Source organism: Oncorhynchus mykiss, chromosome 5 (genome assembly GCF_057628025.1).
Source record: "Oncorhynchus mykiss isolate SJ-2025 chromosome 5, ASM5762802v1, whole genome shotgun sequence".
In the NCBI taxonomy this organism is placed as follows: domain Eukaryota; kingdom Metazoa; phylum Chordata; class Actinopteri; order Salmoniformes; family Salmonidae; genus Oncorhynchus; species Oncorhynchus mykiss.
Genome location: NC_143026.1, coordinates 11193888 through 11216261, shown reverse-complemented (window position 1 = coordinate 11216261; position 22374 = coordinate 11193888). Strand labels below are relative to the sequence as shown.

The following is a 22374-nucleotide window of genomic DNA, read 5'->3' as shown; positions in this document are numbered from 1 at the left end:
CCCTGGCTATTAAATTAAATTATGTGAGCGCCAAATTGTCATACTCTCTTTGACCAGACAGCATCAGATAGATGGGCTACACATACAGAGACAGAGGGGCGCTGTTTTGCTCTCTCTGATGCTTTCTCTGGTGAGATGCATTCAGCCACATGCAAATTGAAGGACAATTCCTTCAATTTTTTTTGTTTGTTTTAATTTTCATGTCAAGATGTTTTTGGGAAGCTTGGCTTCCCTTGTCATACATGAAAACACGCCACTGGTCGCCATAATATTTGAATTGAGGAAGTTGGATCATAATCATTAGGATATTTTATCGATCCACAGTGGAAGACATCATAAATGCACCCCCCCCAGAAAGTGAACTTGTAATTTCTAAAAGTCTAGATCGATGTAATGCTGCTTTATAAACAGCAAGGGTTGCATTAATAAATAGGCTCAATAATTTTTTACTGGCACACTTGGCGATGTTCAATTAGTTGTCGGCAAAACGTAGAAACAAAAGCATTCACTGTGAAAGTTGATACATGTTGGCCCTTCGTATATACATGGTGCCATGAAAAAGTATTCGCCCCCGTTCTGATTTTCTCTATTTTTCATACTGAATGTTATCAGATCTTCAACCAAAACCTAGTATTAGATAAAGGGAACCTGAGTTTACAAATGTATTCATATATGTTACGCAACACCCAATTCCCCAATTGTGTGAAAAAGTTCATTGTTAGTGGGCCAAAATTCCTCCACAGCAATGTGAGAGATTTGATCAACAACTACAGGAAGTATTTGGTTGCATTCGTTGCAGCTCAAGGTGGCACAACCAGTCTTTTTTCACACAGGGGCATTGGGTTTTCCATAACTTTATGAAATAAATTAAATAAGTATGTACATTTTGTGATTTGTTCCCTTTATCTAATATTAGGTTTTGGTTGATCTGATAACATTCAGTATCAAAAATGTGCAAAACCATTAGAAAGGGGTCAAATACCTTTTCACGGTTCTGTAGGCTTTGAGCAGCACTTTGTTATTAGCATACATTTATTTGACTTAGTTTTTGTTTTCTTGCTCAATCCGCGAGCAACAAACGCAGACATTTCTCTCAATACACAGGGATGTCGATTCGCGTGGGACTCTATTCAGAGGACCTTGGATTTAATCGAAAAACTGTTGTTGTTTTTTCCCGGTTGGAATGATTATTCTCCTGCTTTGTAAAAATGACCCACATGGCATATTTGGACCGGACTTAAATGGCGGATGTGGTGATTTGTGCTTGTGCACATAATTGTACGTCTCTATCCTCCCCAGTAAAACGAATCCTGACCGAATAGGGCTATAGGCGCAACCAGCTGTTGCCACACATCAACAAAACCGTTTGTAAAAACATCAAAGAGATCAAAGTTAACACAACGTTGAGGTGCCAAATGGGGCATATCTCCTGGCATTTGGCATGAAATTAAATCTCTGAAATCTGTACAGTAAATTCACATAAAATACAGTTGGAAAACAGGCTCCAAGACAGCTTCTGCCCCCTAGCCATAAGACTGCTAAATAGTTAATTAATGGTTACCCAAACAATTCATCTGGTACTCCCTGTATATATCTCCACATTGATTTAGTACTCCCTGTATATATCTCCACATTGATTTAGTACTCCCTGTATATATCTCCACATTGATTTAGTACTCCCTGTAAATATCTCCACATTGATCTGGTTCTCCCTGTATATATCTCCACATTGATCTGGTACTCGTACTCGGCTCCCGAGTGGGGCAGTGGTCTAAGACACTGCATCTCAGTGCAAGAGGCGTCACTACAGTCCCTGGTTCGAATCCAGGCTGTATCACATCCGGCCGGGATTGGGAGTCATTGAAAATAGTAATTTGTTCTTAACTGACTTGCCTAGTTAAATAAAGGTTCAATAGAAAATATAGCTCCTTTCTTGTGTATTGTATTCCTCTTGATTACTATTTTCACGGTTAAGTCTACACCCGTTGTGTTAGGGGGAAAGAGACATACATTTTTGTTAGATTTGAGAAAAAGCTGTAATTCTAGACGACTTTTGCATATTTTGTTGCATAATGACATGTTTATAATATTTAGTGTAATTCCAGATTTTCCAGGCTTTGGGAAAGGGAAGTTATTTGGGATTATTAGTGTGTGTGTGTGTGTGTGTGTGTGTGGTGCAGACGTCATCAGCTTGTCAGCATCACTGAGAGCTGTGTAGTGGAGGTTAGTGTAGCCAAAGCATTATTTTAAAACTCCCTTGTTCTTGACAAGGCCTCCATATTCTTCCCTGGCTCCACCATCCTGCAGCTGTCCTTTTAAATGAGTGTGAAATGGTGCAAATCACCACCATGGTATGGCTCCTGGATGTATCAATGTGTTGGCTTTCATATCTTTTTCCTCTCTGTTTCATAGTGTGCCTTTCTGGCTCTCTCCACGCACACACGCGCACACGCACACACACACGCACACACGCACACGCACACACACGTGTTTTCTTTGGCTTCCAGTCAAGTTCTGCCCTAGACTTTCTTTTACATTTTTACAGTTCAGTCATTTAGTAAATGCTTACTCTTAGAGCAAGTCACATTGGCTGTGTTATTTTGTGGAGCTGTGTTCTGCTTCCTCCTAACAGAAGAGTGATCAATTATCAAATGGCTCAAAAATGCAAAGCTCACTAAACATGTTTTAATTTGATTGAAATGTCACCTTTGTCTGTCGTCTGGTCATCTGGTACTGTGTAGGCTGTTTGGTGAACACTCACCAATAGTTTGGTGTCTTCATGTTACAAATAGGTATTCAATCATTGGTGAGTAGTCACAGGGAATGTTGTCAACCCAGTACAAAAAGCTCTCTGGGCCTCTGATTTCAGACGAAAGCAGAACCCTGCAGCCACCACTAGTGCCCCTGACAGACAGTATTCCACCTCTCAGGTGAGTGTGTTCTGGAGGATTGGTACAGAGAGAATGACTAGCCACCACCACTAGTGCCCCTGAGACAGTATTCCACCTCTCAGGTGAGTGTGTTCTGGAGGATTGGTACAGAGAGAATGACTAGCCACCACCACTAGTGCCACTGACAGGCAGTATTCCACCTCTCAGATGAGTGTGTTCTGGAGGATTGGTACAGAGAGAATGACTAGCCTCCATCGCTAATGTTTTTACAGATCTGATCATTTGGTCCCACTTTAAACAAAGTACAACTTATAAAGGCTACATAAGCACTACATAAATGCTTCGCAAATCTATAAGCGTATGTCATACTCTATAAATTCTGTGTAAAAGGTGACAGGTCCTTCCCACTGTAGGGTGAGCTGCCAAATGTCATAACACACCTATGTTTAGACACAATTGATAAATGCGCTTATAGATTTGTGAAGCATTTATGTGGTGCTTATAAAGCCTTTATGTGGTGCTTATGAAGCCTTTATGTGGTGCTTATGAAGCCTTTATGTGGTGCTTATGAAGCCTTTATGTGGTGCTTATGAAGCCTTTATGTGGTGCTTATGAAGCCTTTATGTATGCTTTATTTATGCCTTCATAAGTTGTACTTAGTTTGTAGTGGGCCTATTTTTATTTTTTGTAACACTTAAGTGCCAACTGAAATACTTTTTCATGCAACAACACTATTGAAGTGCATGTTATTGATGGAAAATGTTTGACGGTCAATAAGTGTTGAATATGTCAACTGTGATTTTTCCTGTCTCTCCACAGAACAGTGGGTTAAATGTCTGTTGTAGGCCAGTCAACAGCAAATCTATCCAGAAGTTGGACATGTCATCTAGCAGGTATGAAGAGGTTGATGTGGAGAATAGAGGACATGATATTTGCCTGTTTATGTGTACTTAGTTTGTTCGGATCCAATTTTGTAGTGAGAAACCTCTGAAACAACACAATAGGTGAATATTTTAATAAAAGTGTATGGTTTCCCAGATACCAAGTTAAGTCTTTTACGAAAATGCCCTTTCAAAGGAACTTTTCCATTGATTAATGCTTTTTATTCCAAGACGAGGCTTGATCTGTGTTCTGGAAACCAGCCCTTAGGTTATAGGAAGATGTGAATTCTCGGGTTTGATGGCTTTTCGTCACATATTTTTAGTGACAGGACGCCATCCAAGTTGTTGACCCAGGTAGCGGTGTCCAAACCACAGCCAGCCCCCATCTCCGCCAGAGAGCTTGAACTGCAGGTAGAGTCAACAGAACATAATCCATACTCTCTTTAAGGTGCACTCTATTTGATGAAACCAGTCCATTCAATAAATCATTATTGTCCCCAAAAGGTCATTCGATTGCATCAATTACAAGACAAAGTACAGTGACACACATCACATTTGCACAAAGACTGGCAGACATAAGAAAAGAATACAAAATAAATAATATGTAGAACACTTACAAGATCACTGTCCATAATAAGTATGTACGTTCCCATCAATGTGCTGCCTCCCATTAGAAATAAATGCTGTGAAACTTGATCTTGCAGAGCCTCTCGTTTCATAGTCAGTAGCTCATTGCATTACATGTCATAATTTGTTGATTCTTGCTGATGTTCCTCTCTTGTAAATATCTCTGTAATTTGTTGATTCTTGCTGATGTTCCTCTCTTGTAAATATCTCTGTAATTTGTTGATTCTTGCTGATGTTCCTCTCTTGTAAATATCTCTGTAATCTGTTGATTCTTGCTGATGTTCCTCTCTTGTAAATATCTCTGTAATTTGTTGATTCTTGCTGATGTTCCTCTCTTGTAAATATCTCTGTAATTTGTTGATTCTTGCTGATGTTCCTCTCTTGTAAATATCTCTGTAATTTGTTGATTCTTGCTGATGTTCCTCTCTTGTAAATATCTCTGTAATTTGTTGTTCCATAGACGGCGTTGTACGCCAAGCTGGTTGCTGAAAGACAGAAACTGGCCAGTGAGAAGGACATCCCACCGGCCATACTGGCCACCAACAAAATCCTCCTGGAAATGGCCAAGATGAGGTACAGTGGGTTGATGGGCGTCTGCCTTCATGTGTGGTGACTCACTTCGTCTTGTTCACTTTTCAGGAGTCGGTAGTCATAATTAGCTTTGAATTTAGTGGGACATGTACAGTACCAGTCAAAAGTTTGGACACCTACTCATTCAAGGTTTTTTCTACATTGTAGAAAAGTAGTGAAGACATTAAAACTATGAAATGACACATGTAATCATGTCGTAACCAAAAAAGTGTTAAACAAATCAAAATGTATTTTAGATTCTTAAAAGTAGCCACCCTTTGCCTTCATGTGAACTGCCATTTCTCTTTGCTTTTTTGAGCTGTTCTTGACACAATATGGACTTGGTCTTTTACCAAATAGGGCTATCTTCTGTATACCACCCCTACCGTGTCACAACACAACTGATTGGCTCAAACGCATTAAGAAGGAAATAAATTCCACAAATTAACTTTTAACGAGGCACACCTGTTAATTGAAATGCATTCCAGGTGACCTCATGAAGCTGGTTGAGAGAATTCCAAGAGTGTGCAAAGTGGTCCTCAAGGCAAAGGGTGGCTACTTTGAAGAATCTCTAATATAAAATATATTTTGATTTAACACTACATGATTCCATATGTGTTATTTCATAGTTCTGATGTCTTCACTATTATTTTACAATGTGTAAAAAGAAAAACCCTTGAATGAGTAGGTGTGTCCAAACGTTTGACTGGTAAACAAACGTTTACAGGTTAACAAAGCTGGTGGTCAAAACGGGTCATAGCCACAGACCTCCCCGGTTCTTTGGCCAGATCTGTGTTCATTCATTCATAAATGTAATTATCATTTCACAGTCTGCTGTATTAAAATAACTACTAGTGAGTAATAATCTCTTTTTAAGAATGTAATAATCCTTAAATGTTAACATGGAAAATAGTTTTAAAAAATCAGTGTACTCTTTGCTAGTTGATGATGTTGTTGGTGTTTTGCAGGCCGTGCACTGTGTCCAGTCTGAAGCAGGTGGATGGTGTTTCTGAGGCAAAGTCCAGCATGCTTATACCCCTCCTCAAAACCATAGCAAGTTTCTGTGAGCTTCACAACTTGAAGGTAAGTCATGTCCATAATTGAGACAGGCATAGGCTATGATTCGACTATCATAAACCATAAGTTAATCCTACATGACCATAACAATTGGCCTCATTACGTGTTCCTGAATGTGTTTTCCCAGATTCTACTACCAACAACATGGCAAACAACACATTGGCTGGTATTTGTACAGGGTGTTCAACAATGTCTTAAACTCTTGTCTGTTATCCAGGTGGACTCCTCGACTCTGGCTTCAGCCCCAGGTCCAGAGAGCGTTAGAGGGGCGGTGACTGGGAGGTCCTCTCTACCTAACAGTATTGCCATCACCTACAGACTGTTCCAGGAGGAGGGCAAGAGCATGGTTAGAGAGCCCTGTTTAGTCCTGGCTACATGAAATGGCCGTCTGGTTTTATTTATTTCAATTGGAGATCGTATCCTTTTCACAATGTCATACCATTAAGAAGCATGCTATGCTTGCTGGGAGAATCTTTCTACATGAGCCTTTCTCCTACAGTTTCTGCAACTATGGTGGAAGTCAAACCAGGCCAGTACGGCTCTACTTAGTTTGGTATAATAAAAAATATATATATTTTCAATTTAGGGCTGTATTCAAATTTGATATACATACCACCACATGCATATATCTGGACATTGAGGACGATGGACGATTTAGGTGCACAGACCTGAATTCAATTTTCACCTACTGTGCTCCTCAACTGACACCGTCCATTATGAGCACTATAGGCATGTAAAGTGTTGTTCTTAAAGATATGTGTGTGTTGTGTTCAGAGGCAGGTGTCTGATGTGCGCAGTTTACCCGTTGCTGTGCTAGAAACTCAGCTGATCCAGGCTTTCAGGGCAAACCACCCGCTGGACACAGAGAGAGCTGGTCTAACAACCGCCATACGAACTACTGTCAGCCGCATCATCCAGTCACACCCTGTCAACTCTGGTACGGACATGTCACTTCCTGTATCGCTCAAAATTAGATTAGATCTCAAAGTCTCATCTAGGTTGAGAAAAACTCTACATTAAACACTAGCCTGGTCCCAGATCTGTTGTCTCCTTCTGTAGCCTGGTCCCAGATCTGTTGTCTCCTTCTGTAGCCTGGTCCCAGATCTGTTGTCTCCTTCTGTAGCCTGGTCCCAGATCTGTTGTCTCCTTCTGTAGCCTGGTCCCAGATCTGCTGTCTCCTTCTGTAGCCTGGTCCCAGATCTGCTGTCTCCTTCTGTAGCCTGGCCCCAGATCTGTTGTCTCCTTCTGTAGCCTGGTCCCAGATCTGTTGTCTACTTCTGTAGCCTGGTCCCAGATCTATTGTCTCCTTCTGTAGCCTGGTCCCAGATCTGCTGTCTCCTTCTGTAGCCTGGTCCCAGATCTGTTGTCTCCTTCTGTAGCCTGGTCCCAGATCTGTTGTCTACTTCTGTAGCCTGGTCCCAGATCTGTTGTCTACTTCTGTAGCCTGGTCCCAGATCTGTTGTCTCCTTCTGTAGCCTGGTCCCAGATCTGTTGTCTACTTCTGTAGCCTGGTCCCAGATCTGTTGTCTCCTTCTGTAGCCTGGTCCCAGATCTGTTGTCTCCTTCTGTAGCCTGGTCCCAGATCTGTTGTCTCCTTCTGTAGCCTGGTCCCAGATCTGTTGTCTACTTCTGTAGCCTGGTCCCAGATCTGTTGTCTACTTCTGTAGCCTGGTCCCAGATCTGTTTATGCTCTTGCCAACTCCATTGTTGTCATTGTGAAGGGGCAGAAACAGACTGACCCAGGCTACATTCAACTTTATTTACCAAGATAAGATTGTTTATCACGTCCTGACATGGTTTAGGGCCAGCAGATTTCCCAGATCAGAAAAAAACTCCTGTGAAGGAGTGCTTCAATATGATGTAAAAGTCAAAACCGATCCAAGATCTGTACTTTTACTCTGAGACGCTTCGGCTACATTAATACAGGCAGCCTAATTCTGATATTTTTTTATCTAATTGAGAACCCCCCCCCCCCCCTCTCTCCACACTGACAAACCCTATCGCTCTCGACTAACCTATCCTCTTTCCACAGACCTCAGTGACATCAAGGCCATTCGAGCCAGAGTCCCCGACGACATCAGCACCTTCCTCATCCAGTTGACTGTGGAGCTGCTGCAGAGACAGGGGATGCCCACGGCCCCACCTGCTGTTTCCACCAGCCGACAGCAGCCTGAGCTCACCTGGATAGAACGCGAGGTCAATATAAGATTTTTGTTATATAATATCTGTCAATTAGCAGACGCTTTTATCTAGGGATGTAACGATTCACAAATACGCATCGGTCCCAGATTCAAGTGTTTAAGATACTAGTGCATCAGTCAACGGACCCCAAACTGATCCAAATGTAGGATACATCGGTCCACGGACCCCAAACTGATCCAAATGTAGGATACATCGGTCCACGGACCCCAAACGGATCCAAATGTAGGATACATCGGTCCACGGACCCCAAACTGATCCAAATGTAGGATACATCGGTCCACGGACCCCAAACGGATCCAAATGTAGGATACATCGGTCCACGGACCCCAAACTGATCCAAAAGTAGGATACATCGGTCCACGGACCCCAAACTGATCCAAATGTAGGATACATCGGTCAGGAAAGCAATTCAAACGTTACGAATCGCCGGTTCACTAACAGTCGTTGCTCATATTACGGTCTGCTTTCCGAAAACATCTTATGTGACATGTGACCTGATCTTGCACATCTGCCTTCAGCATTCAAATGCTAAAATGGCTTTATTAGTTGTGACCACAAAACTATCACATGACATAGGCGCTGTTGGAAATTGTGTTTTTACCAGAATGAAAAAGAGAAGTCATCTGGCTATACCTGCTGAACGGGGATTACAATAGATTTGATTTTTCACGTTCACCATCCAAAATAGTTTTAGTTAACAATCAGTGTTTATGGTCATTTTTAGATATACAGGGTAAAGTTGATGATTTCATTACAAGGACATCAATCACGTTTTACGAGGTGCGCTGCATCGCTGATGCGGGAGGAAAGAAATAATGTTACTTCCAAACGGTCAAAACCAATCCATTTTGAGATGGGGGGAGGAAATTGTGATAAACTCAGCAAAAAAATAAATTTCCTCTCACTGTCAACTGTGTTAATTTTCAGCAAACTTAACATGTGTAAATGTTTGTTTAACAAGATTCAAAAACTAAGACATAAACTTAACAAGTTCCACAGACATGTGACTAACAGAAATATAATATAATAATGTGTCCCTGAACAAAAGTCAAAATCAAAAGTAACAGTCGGTATCTGGTGTGGCCACCAGCTGCATTAATTACTGCATTGCATCTCCTCATCATGGACTGCCCCAGATTTGCCAGTTCTTGCTGTGAGATGTTAACCCACTCTTCCACCAAGGCACCTACCTGCAAGTTCCCGGACATTTCTGGGGGGAATGGCACTAGCCCTCACCCTCCGATCTAACAGGTCCCAGACGTGCTCAATGGGATTGAGATCCGGGCTCTTCGCTGGCCATGGCAGAACACTGACATTCCTGTCTTGCAGGAAATCACGCACAGAACGAGCAGTATGGCTGGTGGCATTGTGGCTGGTGGCATTGTCATGCTGGAGGGTCATGTCAGGATGAGCCTGCAGGAAGGATACCACATAAGGGAGGAGGATGTCTTCCCTGTAACGCACAGCGTTGAAATTGCCTGCAATGACAACAAGCACAGTCCAATCATGCTGTGACACACAGCCCCAGACCATGTGGTGTACCAAAATGCAATGACGCTGTCGTGATCGAAGCGTTACACCACTGTATTCCCTTGGTTTATTTCTCCTTCATTGGGGTACAACTGGTGTAAGTGTCTCATGAGGGTCTCGCTCCCCTGTAGTCAGCACGGATCCTACTTTCTGATTAGAAATGCACTGATGTCAGGTAGTTTATTCATCCTTATCAAGCCCAGAATGTAGCCATCATTTGATGTACATATCACTGCTCCTGATGAACGACACTACTATCTATCTACCGTGCCTTAAAGTATTCACACCCCCTGACTTTTTCCACATTTTGTTGTGTTACAGCCTGAATTGAAAATTAATTAAATTGATATTTTGTGCCAGTGGTCTACACACAATACCCCATAATGCCAAAGTGGAATTATGTTTGGAGAAATGTTTACAAATAAAAATGAAAGCTGAAATGTCTTGTGTCAATAAGAATTCAACCCCTTTGTTACGGCAAGCCTAAATAAGTCCAGGTTTAAAAAATGTGCGTCACAAGTTGCACGGACTCACGTTGTGTGCAATAAGTGTTACTACATAATTCACCATGGATATATTTCATTTTATATTCAGATTGTGCCCGTGACAAAGCCTGCTCAGCTAATGTATACCTTTCAAATACACCTGTGTGACGGTTAATTTCTCAGTGTGGTTGATAACAACTCCCTCAAGGTGAAGGTATAATGACATCTCCAGCCCTAAAGTTGTACACTATAGTCTATCTCTCTCTCTTTCTGTACACGCTCTCTTTATCCCTTTCTCTCTTTCCCCACTCTCTTCTCCTCCCCCTCTCTTCTCCTCTCCCTCTATGACCACTCTTGTCAGTGCAGAGCACAATCTCTCAGGCTGCTCTAGTCCCCATTAAGGGGACAGGCTTTAAAGGCTAGGCTGACATCTGGTGCCTTCCTCTCAGACTGATTACTACAGGGGACCTATTTCCTTAAAGGCTGACGCAGCACGACAAGCTCGGCCCCATGCACCAGCCCGGCCCCATGCCCCAGCCAAGCTTCATGACCCAGCCTGGCCCTTGTCCTCAGCCCCACTCCCCTCTCCAGATGTGAAAGCAGCTTGGGAGGTTTTTCACACCACTGGCCCACTTCTACATGGGAGTCATCTCCCTCGTTGCTGTTGAGTCCATGTTAGTGGCTCATAGTGATATTTGACACTGTCTGTTTGGGTAGGATTTCGTTGCAGTTGTTAATACTAGCTCCTAATGGAATCCAGCTCTCAAGTCATATGTGACATCATTCCCTAGCACTAAGTAGGCACTTCATTTGTGTGTTTCTTCCAGGACAAACCGGTGAGAGAACCTTCCGTCCACAAGCCAGTGAGGATAGAAAAAGACCCAGCCCAGCCAGCCCCATTGGAGCTATCCCCAGCCCAGCCAGCCCCCATCAAGCTATCCCCAGCCCAGCCAGCCCCCATCAAGCTATCCCCAGCCCAGCCAGCCCCAGTGGAGCTATCCCCAGCCCAGCCAGCCCCCATCAAGCTATCACCAGCCCAGCCAGCCCCAGTGGAGCTATCCCCACCCCAACCTGTTGGTTGGTTAGCAGTCGGACTCCCAGACGAGATGGAGATGAGTATGGAAGAGGATTACCTGTTCAGGGATCTTCCAATGCCAGAGGTAATGTTCAGCTAACAAAAACAAACAGATTTAAAACTAGCCTGTACTTTTTACACCAATACACCTCTGCGGAAACCTATCTTCATTTGTGGACTAACATAATTTGCAGTATGTCTCAGTCAATGTGTCTCCTACTAAAGATGATGTCTTTTCTCTCCCTGGTAGGAAGTGGGTCCCGTCCCAGAGTATGTCCTTGCACCTAAGGCTCTTACTGCAGCCGCCAAGGCTGTCCCCCAGACCAGTGCAGTGAAGCTGGCATCCTGGAACCAGAAGCCACTGGATGAGGACACACAGGAACTCTTCAGTGACTCCCCTCAGGTAGAACTTATTGACTTTCAGCCTAGAAAAAGTGGATTTCACTCACAATATGAAACAATGTACCAGACCTATTATTTTAGCAAGATAGACACGTTTGATTCACAAACATAACAAGTGTCAATGTGTCGGGTACGTGATGATACAACAAATATTTCTTACATTTCAACAAAGGCGATGAATACCTATTATTTTCAATGGATCACTTTTTAAGACATTAACTGTGGATTTAATCATCAATAAGGCAGAGGAGGTTAAATATCTGCTCTCATCAGCATCCGGCTTCCATCAACTGAGTAATTGGCTCTCAAAAATCCCTTTCCCTGCATTAAAGAAACGACTCAGTAAGCCTTTTCAAAACCCTGGGAAAACTCCAGTCTGTACTTCCAGTGTGTGGCGCTCTCTAGGCCAGTGCTCTTGTTCAACTGTTGATCTCTCTTCCCAGGGTGTCCAGGCTAAGGTCCTCATTTCCACGTATAATTGGATGGAGCTGAACTCATTAGCATAAATCCCGTTGGTAATACCGTCCATCAAGCTCAATTCTATCTCACCCACTCCTGTAGCTAAAGGTCCTCAATAGAAAGGGAAGCAGTGTCATTGGCCCACTGAAAGGATGCGTTATGCATCCACTAACTGATCGTTTTGTAGTCATTCTGGTGTCCGTCTGGCAGTGTGACTAGAAATACCGTCACACAGTTGTGGTGACGCCACTGGTTCATCTTATTTAGACTCCTGCCAGTTGTGGTTTTCACAGCGCAACAGAGCAGATTGTTTGAGAGCTGTTTAATGCCGACGATTGCGTGCAACTTAAGAGATCTCCCTGATGACACGGGTGGTGATCTTGTGCTCTGACATGCAGGAATTCACCATAAATCCAAAACATTAACAGATCTGCGCCAGATGAGCCCACAGCAGGATGTCCACCCGCCCCAGTCAGGCGAACACACAGACCCTCTGGTTAATGCAGAGTTAATTGTTATTCGCCACAAAGGGCTTTGTTTATTTGTGACTTTCTCCAGAGGGTCGTGACCCTTTGATCTCGTTAATCTCACACGGGAGGATCGATGGAAACGTGGTGTCCCCCGTCTAACGAGATGAGTGTGCCCTGGCTTTGCCTGGAGCTGGTTTACGTTTAACCTCTGACCTGGGGTCAGCGCTCAGCGGGAGCATCTTGAGCGCCCTTTGACCTCCTTTAACCCCATCAGTCCCGAGACCCCTGCAAAAACCGGCTTTTCATTTATCTGACTTTCATTTATCTGCATGTCCAGTCCTTATATTTAGCCTCACAATGAATTGTTGTACCAAGACAACCAGGGCTACAAGTAGAACACAACACTATTTGATATAAACTGTTGCATTCATGAGTTTTATGGACAAATATCAATAAAAATGTATATATAAAGTCCACCAAAGCAAAAACCTGATAAATGAGTTTATAGAAGGCTGTAAGTACAGAAATGGTTTGCTCAATGGGAAATGAATATCCAACTAGTCAGTGACTACTGTGTTGAGTTTGACAGCAACTTATTACAGTATATGATTTCCCTTTTTTGAACCCCTTACCATAATGACTCTTATATAACAAAATGTGTGTTTGTGAGTCTCAGCAATCTATTAGCTTTTTAATAGATTGTAGCTCAAACCATTCGGATTTTACAGGCGTTTTTGTCAAAAGACCCGGCCCCCTTCGGGATCCTCCCTTGTCTTATAAACACCGCTCTGGCTCAGCCCTCTTTAGCTCAAACACACCATGTTTTAAAAGGGGTTAGAAGTCCAAATGGCGCCGGCGTCGTGGTGGGACTCGTGGGTTAAAGGCCACTGGACACCCCTGCTGTGGCGAGGGTCTGCAGTGGTCAAGAGCTGGGACCAGGTGTGGACAGAACAGTCTGCAGTGGTCAAGAGCTGGGACCGGGCTGCAGTGGTCAGCAGACTGTTGAGTTATGTCTGTCTCTCCACAACTGACTGCATTTCTTCACCATGATCAATTTGAGTTAGTTTTTTTTATCAGTGTTTCTCATCAAAGAAAAACCCTCAATCATTCACTGTTGATGTGAATGTGTACTTGGAAGCTTTATTTTTTCCACCTTCTCCGCACGCTTCACTGTGCCTGCCTCCTATTCATGGTGACCTGTAGATCAATATGTGCATTAGAGCTCCCTCTAAATAGATCAACAACCGGATCCGTTCTCCCCTTCACCGAGCGGTGGCGGTGAGGTCACTAAAGATTTAGCACCAATGAGATTGAGGGAGACTAACAAAAAAAAAATGCTCTCCTCAAGGAAATTACATTTAGAGGGGTCAGATAAACGGCTTAGGAGGAATTGTGATGGATGGTAATCCGATGTTGGATAGCACGCTTGTGTGTCTTGTATTGATGCAGCTGCGTGCATGAGACTCACATAGACATACAATGGACTGCGGACACTAGACCAAAGGAGGATCCTGGAAGTCTAGTTTAGTCTCCAGGTCCAACCAATTGTAGCAGTCTAGCAATGCATTATTGTCTCTCGGCACATTTGGACGTTACAAATTTGTGCTGGTACATATTTCCTATACTTCGTTATGACATGCCCATCAAATAGTTTGAAGTCCAGATCCTGTTTTTATCATGCTGTGTGGCCAAGAGATCTATTTCTCATATAGCCTTTATACAGTTGTTTTGACACCAGCTTGTTTATTTTATTGTGGTTGGTTTTTAGAACTTGTTTTTAGAACTCTTCATAGTATATATCAGAGGTGCCACAGATGGGGGATTTATTGTCTGAGGTTTGTGTGCATTCCTCAACCTCTATTTATTTTGTAGCTTAAGTCATTCTGGCCTTCTAAGCATTTTTGTATCTCTGACTTGAGGAGACACAGAGAGTCACTGAGGACCCCTGAGCTTTTCAGTAAGAGCAGTGTTATCGGCTGCATGGCGTCTCTATTTACCCAACCAATAGGTCACGGTACTGTAGGTCGGACTCCTATTCCGGTGTGGTTTATTCACCAGAGCTCCTTCTTCTAATCTCTGTCTAGCTTCAGGAGACACCACAAGCCTCACCATAAAATAACCTGTTCTTATAAAGGTAAATTATACATTTAAAAAATAGCTGTTTTTGTTAATTATGTTAACAGCACATACCTTTTAATGGGTGTTAAATATGCATATTAGAAGTTACTTCAAATCTAATTTGATTTATATAAGACATTTCTTACAACAAATAATAAAAGCTGGGAAATGTGAAACACAACGGTTCTAAGGAAAAATAAAATGGGGGGGGGGGTTAATTGCATTCATCCATCATCCATCCATTCAGCACCAATACAACTCAATTCAGGTGGAAAGAACCGGAGTGAAACATGGAATGTGATTTTATTTGACTAAAGAACTGGGGATTTGATGCGACAACTGGGACCAATTCTGCAGACAAACACTCAATTTAACAAAGACCCACCAGAGCTTTCTCCTACATGATCTCCGTAATAACTTTGGAGCAGGCTTCTTCTCCCTGAAGTACCTTTCCATATTTTACATGACAGCTGGTGAAGCTCTCAGTACCAGAACATTGCCAGAACAAGTGTGAAGTTCACATTTAGTTGGTTGATGATAAGAACTTGGAAGAGAGAGTACCCAGCAGGTAAAACTAGTTTCAATGGCGTCAGGTTGTATATTGGTTTGACAGGGATGTTTGGTTCACGTCTTTTTTATGAAAAAGGAGGCTTTACAATAACAACAATTTTACGTGTTTTCCACAGAGTCATGAAAGACTTTACCTTGTTGTAATAGAGACCAGTTGGTTGTAAACTGGTTATATGACGTCTCAACCAGAACCAGTTTACCACCAGAGGATTATGTAATTAAGATGTCGTGTGCCCACCTGGTAGACCAGGGTTTCCCTATTCTGGGGCACGACCGGAGGTGGGGAAACACTGGTGGGGCGACCGGAGGTGGGGAAACACTGGGGGGGCGACCGGAGGTGGGGAAACACTGGGGGGGCGACCGGAGGTGGGGAAACACTGGTGGGGCGACCGGAGGTGGGGAAACACTGGGGGGGCGACCGGAGGTGGGGAAACACTGGGGGGGCGACCGGAGGTGGGGAAACACTGGGGGGGCGACCGGAGGTGGGGAAACACTGGTGGGGCGACCGGAGGTGGGGAAACACTGGGGGGGCGACCGGAGGTGGGGAAACACTGGGGGGGCGACCGGGGGGGAAACACTGGGGGGGCGACCGGAGGGGGGGAAACACTGGGGGGGCGACCGGAGGTGGGGAAACACTGGGGGGGGGGACGGGGGACCGGAGGTGGGGAAACACTGGGTCTGGGGATAGAAAGGTCACTCAATCAGTGTAGAGCTTTGATAGTTTTCAGTGGACTCATTGTTGTCAATATACGTTCATCTCTCCACAGAATGTCAGCCAGCCGGCGAAGAGAAAACTACCAGACTGGGCTGAACTACCAAGAGGTTCAAGTTCTTTGGCCTGTACAAAGAAAACCAAAAAGAACAAAGGACTTTTTTCGTAACTGACCAGTGACCAACAAATAATTCTTACTGACCAAATGTTTCTGATTTTCTTTATTACAAAATGGCAAATAAGGTGTTGATTTCCAATTTAACAATGTAACATAGCAGACTAATTAATGTAAAACATGTCATTATGTAAAACCTCTTGTAATAAAGATACAACTTGAATGTACAGTATTTTAAAGGAAATCATTGGGTAGTATGATTGAGTCATGGAGTAATCTCATTTCTTAATGAGTTGCATCTTGTTAAATTAGTACCCGCAAGTGAGAAGTATCTAATGTAACTGTGCCAAGTTGACAAGATAATTATTACTATGTTGTAAAATATACAACTCATTAACATTATGTATCATTGGTAAAATGACCTTTTCACAGAGATCATTCAGTTTGTTGCTGAGCTAAGGTATTTGTCATTCATTCAAATCCTGTACAGACCTTCAATAATTACATGTTAAGGTTAAGAGATTAGTAAATACAGGGCTTTTACATCCATGTGGACATGTTAAGGTTAAGAGATTAGCAAATACAGGGCTTTTACATCCATGTGGACATGTTAAGGTTAAGAGATTAGCAAATACAGGGCTTTTACATCCATGTGGACATGTTAAGGTTAAGAGATTAGTAAATACAGGGCTTTTACATCCATGTGGACATGTTAATCCAGGTTCAGATTAGTGTGTCTGCAGACACTACTTTCTATGGAGAGTAACTGGCAAGACTTAATTTGTCACAGTTTGATCCTGGTGGGAAGAGAACTGTACCAATTATAAGACTATCAAATGCTGATTTCCTGTTCTGGAGGCTCTTTTAAAGTTTGAGACCTGACCATTTTTAAAAACAGGAGAGGTTCAGCGTAGATCTGATCACTTAATGTTTCCAGATTATAGTGGTTCTCTTTGCTTCACATTTTGCCTGGATAAAAAACATCACAGTTCATAGTGATTCTTGCAGTAAAGCCACGACTGCATGTGTATCCGTGCATTGGCCAGTACTACTGCAGTCATCATGACATCTACATTTGCTCAACTATGCAATGTCTAGCTAAACTAAACAAAAGTCCTCTCAAGCTCTAACATAAATGATTATATACTGTATGCATGGTTTATTTTTTAATATCAACTGTATTTGAGCATGTATTTTTGTAGTAAATTATGCATTTAACTTTTTGTTGAGGGTAACAAAAATAAAATCCACCCTCTTCTTGGAAACACAATATAGGGGGGAAAGGAATCAATTTCACCATTGTGGCCATAGTGCTATCTCAGAAGTGCATCTCATGCTGACCAAAATAGACTTGACTGAATCTAAGTATCTCCTGTACCAATACTATAGATTTCCATTGGGCGCTGTGGCTAAAGTGAAACCCCCTTTGAGGTAATTCTAAACAGCCTGCCCTCTTTGGCTCAGAGTGGCAGAGTCAGCGATTACTTTACATCAGTTAACTGTCTCGGATACAGTGGCTAGTTTGATGCTGAAGCTCTGATGCTGTCAAGTAACATAAAAGTGCAGATCAGGACTCTTCCCCCGACACCCTACGCATTTGTTATAAACCCGGCCCTCATCAATAAAACCTTAAGAGGAAAAGCCCAGTCAATATAGTGTTTTATAGAGACAGGGAAACATGTTAAGAGTTTGATCAGAGACCCGGGCTACATCTCTAGTGCAGTCGGAACTAGAAGCACAAGCATTTCGCTAACACTCGCATTACTATATGCCAACCATGTGTATGTGTCCAATACGATTTGATTTGAAACACAGCATTTCAATTACTGATCGATTGTTCTTTTAACTAGCGTCAGGGGGTGCGCCGAGCACAAATGCTTCTCTCTCGGCTGCGTCCTAAATGGTACCCTATTCTCTCTGTAGCATCAGTATATGGAGCCTGGTCAAAAGTAGTGCACTACCTTATGGACCCTGGTCAAAAGTAGTGCACTAGAAAGGGAATAGGGTGCCATTTGGGACATCGATGAGCTTTCATTGATGACTCCCGTTGTTTCAAGTTGGGCTGGATGTCTGACCAGTGCAGCCACACGAGTCTGCTGCTGGGTGTACGTGGGAGCAGCAGGTGACCAGTGAAATTAATTTATTTTTAGGGCCTTTGCTAGGAAATCGCTCTAAGTTGCCGTTGGAGCTCGGATACATCACGTGCACTCTAATATAATCAATACATTTTAGCAGCACTCCCTTGAAGAGTTTCCCCTTTGCGCTGAGATATTTGTGGATGGGCTATCCTAGTGTTTTCCTAGTCGGTGTGTTCGATGGCATAATTCTTGTCTTGCTGTCTACGCCATGAGTGCGTGCACATGTAGAAAAAAAACCCTTCATGATATTCATATTCAGGACAGATAAATGCTGCTTGTGTCATAAAGGGTAGAGTTCAGGTCTTCCAGAACGATGTTAATGTTTCCAGTTTTTGAGATGGAACTCATTATTGTATCCATGGCATCACATTACTCATGCCACCCATACTTTGCTAAAGAGATCTAACATGTACTTTGGCTAATTTACCTATTGCCTTGGTACCAACATGTTTCCATTGTCAACGACATTTGTATTTTCAAATTTGCTCCTAGACAAACTAAACTTCTTTGCTCGCTTTGCGGACAATACAGCGCCACCGGCACGGCCCGCTACCAAAACCTACCGCAGCCAACGTGAGTTAAACATGTTGACCATCGCAAGGCTGCCGGCCCAGACGGCATCCCTAGCTGCGTCCTCAGAGCATGCGCAGACCAGCTGGCTGGTGTGTTTACGGATATATTCAATCAATCCCTATCCCAGTCTGCTGTTCCCACATGCTTCAAGAGGGCCACCATTGTTCCTGTTCCCAAGAAAGCTAAGGTAACTGAGCTAAACGACTACCGCCCCGTAGCACTCACTTCCGTTATCATGAAGTGCTTTGAGAGACTAGTCAAGGACCATATCACCTCCACCCTACCTGACCCTAGACCCACTCCAATTTGCTTACCGCCCCAATAGGTCCACAGACGACGCAATCGCAATCACACTACCCTAACTCATCTGGACGAGGAATACCTAGATAAGAATGCTGTTCATCAACTACAGCTCAGCATTTAGCACCATAGTACCCTCCAAACTCGTCATTAAGCTTGAGACCTTGGGTCTCGATCCCGCCCTGTGCAACTGGGTACTGAACTTTCTGACGGGCCACCCCCAGTTGTTGAGGGTAAGTAACAACTAGAGGTTGACCGATTAATCGGAATGGCCGATTAATTGGGGCCGATTTCAAGTTTGCATAACAATCGGAAATCGGTATTTTTGGACACCGATTTGGCCGATTTAAAAAAAATACATATATAAAAAAATGTACACCTTTATTTAATCTTTATTTAACTAGGCAAGTCAGTTAAGAACACATTCTTATTTTCAATGATGGCCTAGGAACGATGGGTTCAGGGGCAGAACAACAGATTTTCACCTTGTCAGCTCTGGGGATTCAATCTTGCAACCTTACAGTTAACTAGTCCAATGCTCTAACCACCTGATTACATTGCACTCCACGAGGAGACTGCCTGTTACGCGAATGCAGTAAGAAGCCAAGGTAAGTTGCTAGCTAGCATTAAACTTATCTTATAAAAAACAATCAATCAATCATAATCACTAGTCAACTACACATGGTTGATGATATTACTAGTTTATCTAGCGTGTCCTGCGTTGCATATAATCGATGCTGTGCGTATCGTTGCTCCAATGTGTACCTAACCATGAACATCAATGCTGTTCTTAAAATCAATACACAGAAGTATATATTTTTAGCTAAAAGAAATCCAGGTTAGCAGGCAATATTACCCAGGTGAAGTTGTGTCACTTCTCTTGCGTTCATTACAGGCAGAATCAGGGTATATGTGATAATAATAAACGTTTTGTTTTCGAAATGATAGTTTCCGGATTCGACCATATTAATGACCTAAGGCTCGTATTTCTGTTATTATATTATAATTAAGTCTATGATTTGATAGAGCAGTCTGACTGAGCGGTGGTAGGCAGCAGCAAGCTCGTAAACATTCATTCAAACAACACTTTCGTGCGTTTTGACAGCAGCTCTTCGTTGTGCATCAAGCATTGCGCTGTTTATGACTTCAAGCCTATCAACTCCCGAGATTAGGCTGGTGTAACCGATGTGAGATGGCTAGCTAGTTAGCGGGTGCGTGCTAATAGTGTTTCAAACGTCACTCGTTCTGAGACTTGGAGTGGTTGTTCCCCTTGTTCTGCATGGGTAACGCTGCTTCGAGGGTGGCTGTTGTTCCTGGTTCGAGCCCAGGTAGGAGCTAGGAGAGGGACGGAAGCTATACTGTTACACTGGCAATACTAAAGTGCCTATAAGAACATCCAATAGTCAAAGGTTAATGAAATACAAATGGTATTGAGAGAAATAGTCCTATAATTCCTATAATAACTACAACCTAGAACTTCTTACCTGGGAATATTTAAGACTCATGTTAAAAGGAACCACCAGCTTTCATATGTTCTCATGTTCTGAACAAGGAACTTAAACGTTAGCTTTCTTACATGGCACATATTGCACTTTTACTTTCTTCTCCAACACTTTGTTTTTGCATTATTTAAACCAAATTGAACATGTTTCATTATTTATTTGAGGCTAAATTAATTTTATTGATGTATTATATTAAGTTAAAATAAATGTTCATTCAGTATTGTTGTAATTGTCATTATTACAAATCAATTTTAAAAATCTGCCGATTAATCGGTATCGGCCTTTTTTGGTCCTCCAAGAATCGGTATCGGCGTTGAAAAATCATAGTCGGTCGACCTCTAGTAACAACATCTCCACCCCCCTGATCCTCAACACTGGGGCCCCACAAGTGTGCGTTCTCAGCCCTCTCCTGTACTCCCTGTTCATCCATGACTGCGTGGCCATGCACGCTTCCAACTCAATCATCAAGTTTGCAGACGACACTACAGTGGTAGGCTTGATTACCAACAACGACGAGACGGCCTACAGGGAGGAGGTGAGGGCCCTGGGAGTGTGGTGTCAGGAAAACAACCTCGCACTCAACGTCAACAAAACAAAGGAGATGATTGTGGACTTCAGGAAACAGCAGAGAGAACACCCCCTATCCACATTGACGGGACATTAGTGAATGTGGAAGGTTTTATGTTCCTCGGCGTACACATCACGGACAAACTGAAATGGTCCACCCACACAGACAGAGTGGTGAAGATTGCGCCTCTTCAACCTCAGGAGGCTGAAGAAATTTGGCTTGTCACCTAAAAAACACTCAAACTTTTACAGATGCAAGGTGGAGAGCATCCTGTCGGGCTGCATCACCACCTGGTACGGCAACTGCACCGCCCTCAACACTCCTTCCGTGGCCTCCAACTGCTTTTAAATGGTAGTAAAACCAAATGCATGCTTTTCAACCGTTCGCAGCCTGCATCCGCCCGCCTGACTAGCATCACCACCCTGGACGGTTCCGACCTAGAATATGTGGACAACTATAAATACCTAGGTGTTAGACTGTAAACTCTCCTTCAGACTCATATTACAGATCTCCAATCCAAAATCAAATCTAGAATCGGCTTTCTATTTCGCAACAAAGCCTCCTTCACTCACTGACTATCCTACCGATCCTCGACTTCGGCAATGTCATCTACAAAATAGCTCCCAATACTCTACTCAGCAAACTGGATGCAGTCTATCACAGTGCCATCCGTTTTGTTACCAAATCACCATATACCACCCACCACTGCAACCTGTATGCTCTAGTCGGCTGGCCCTCGCTACATATTCGTCGCCAGACCCACTGGTTCCAGCTCATCTGTAAGTCTATGCTAGGTAAAGGTCCGCCTTATCTCAGTTCACTGGTCACGATAACAACTCCCACCCGTAGCACACGTTCCAGCAGGTACAGTGGGGCAAAAAAATTATTTAGTCAGCCACCAATTGTGCAAGTTCTCCCACTTAAAAAGATGTGAGAGGCCTGTAATTTTCATCATAGGTACACTTCAACTATGACAGACAAAATTAGAAAAAAAATCCAGGAAATCACATTGTAGGATTTTTTATGAATCTATTTGCAAATTATGGTGGAAAATAAATAAGTAAGTATTTGGTCAATAACAAAAGTTTATCTCAATACTTTGTTATATA

At 43.0% G+C, this 22374-nt stretch overlaps 1 protein-coding gene across 5 annotated transcripts in view; it reads left to right on the top strand.

Annotated features, from left to right (window-relative positions):
* wrn (WRN RecQ like helicase) overlaps positions 1–16411 on the top strand; it is a 37309-nt gene extending 20898 nt beyond the window's left edge. For 3 of the 5 annotated variants that reach the window (XM_036976764.2, XM_036976765.2, XM_036976766.2), the window contains exons 26-36: positions 2870–2930; positions 3711–3784; positions 4096–4183; positions 4860–4972; positions 5938–6052; positions 6264–6392; positions 6821–6983; positions 8079–8242; positions 11091–11423; positions 11589–11741; positions 16125–16411. In XM_036976764.2, coding sequence (XP_036832659.2) covers positions 2870–2930; positions 3711–3784; positions 4096–4183; positions 4860–4972; positions 5938–6052; positions 6264–6392; positions 6821–6983; positions 8079–8242; positions 11091–11423; positions 11589–11741; positions 16125–16238 — 1507 coding nt within the window. In that variant the 3' untranslated portion in view covers positions 16239–16411. Of the gene's footprint in view, positions 1–2869; positions 3014–3710; positions 3785–4095; positions 4184–4859; positions 4973–5937; positions 6053–6263; positions 6393–6820; positions 6984–8078; positions 8243–11090; positions 11424–11588; positions 11742–16124 lie in introns of all 5 variants that reach the window. The other 2 variants (XR_016495862.1, XR_016495863.1) reach the window with 1 other exon arrangement.
* Positions 16412–22374: the final 5963 nt, after the last annotated feature.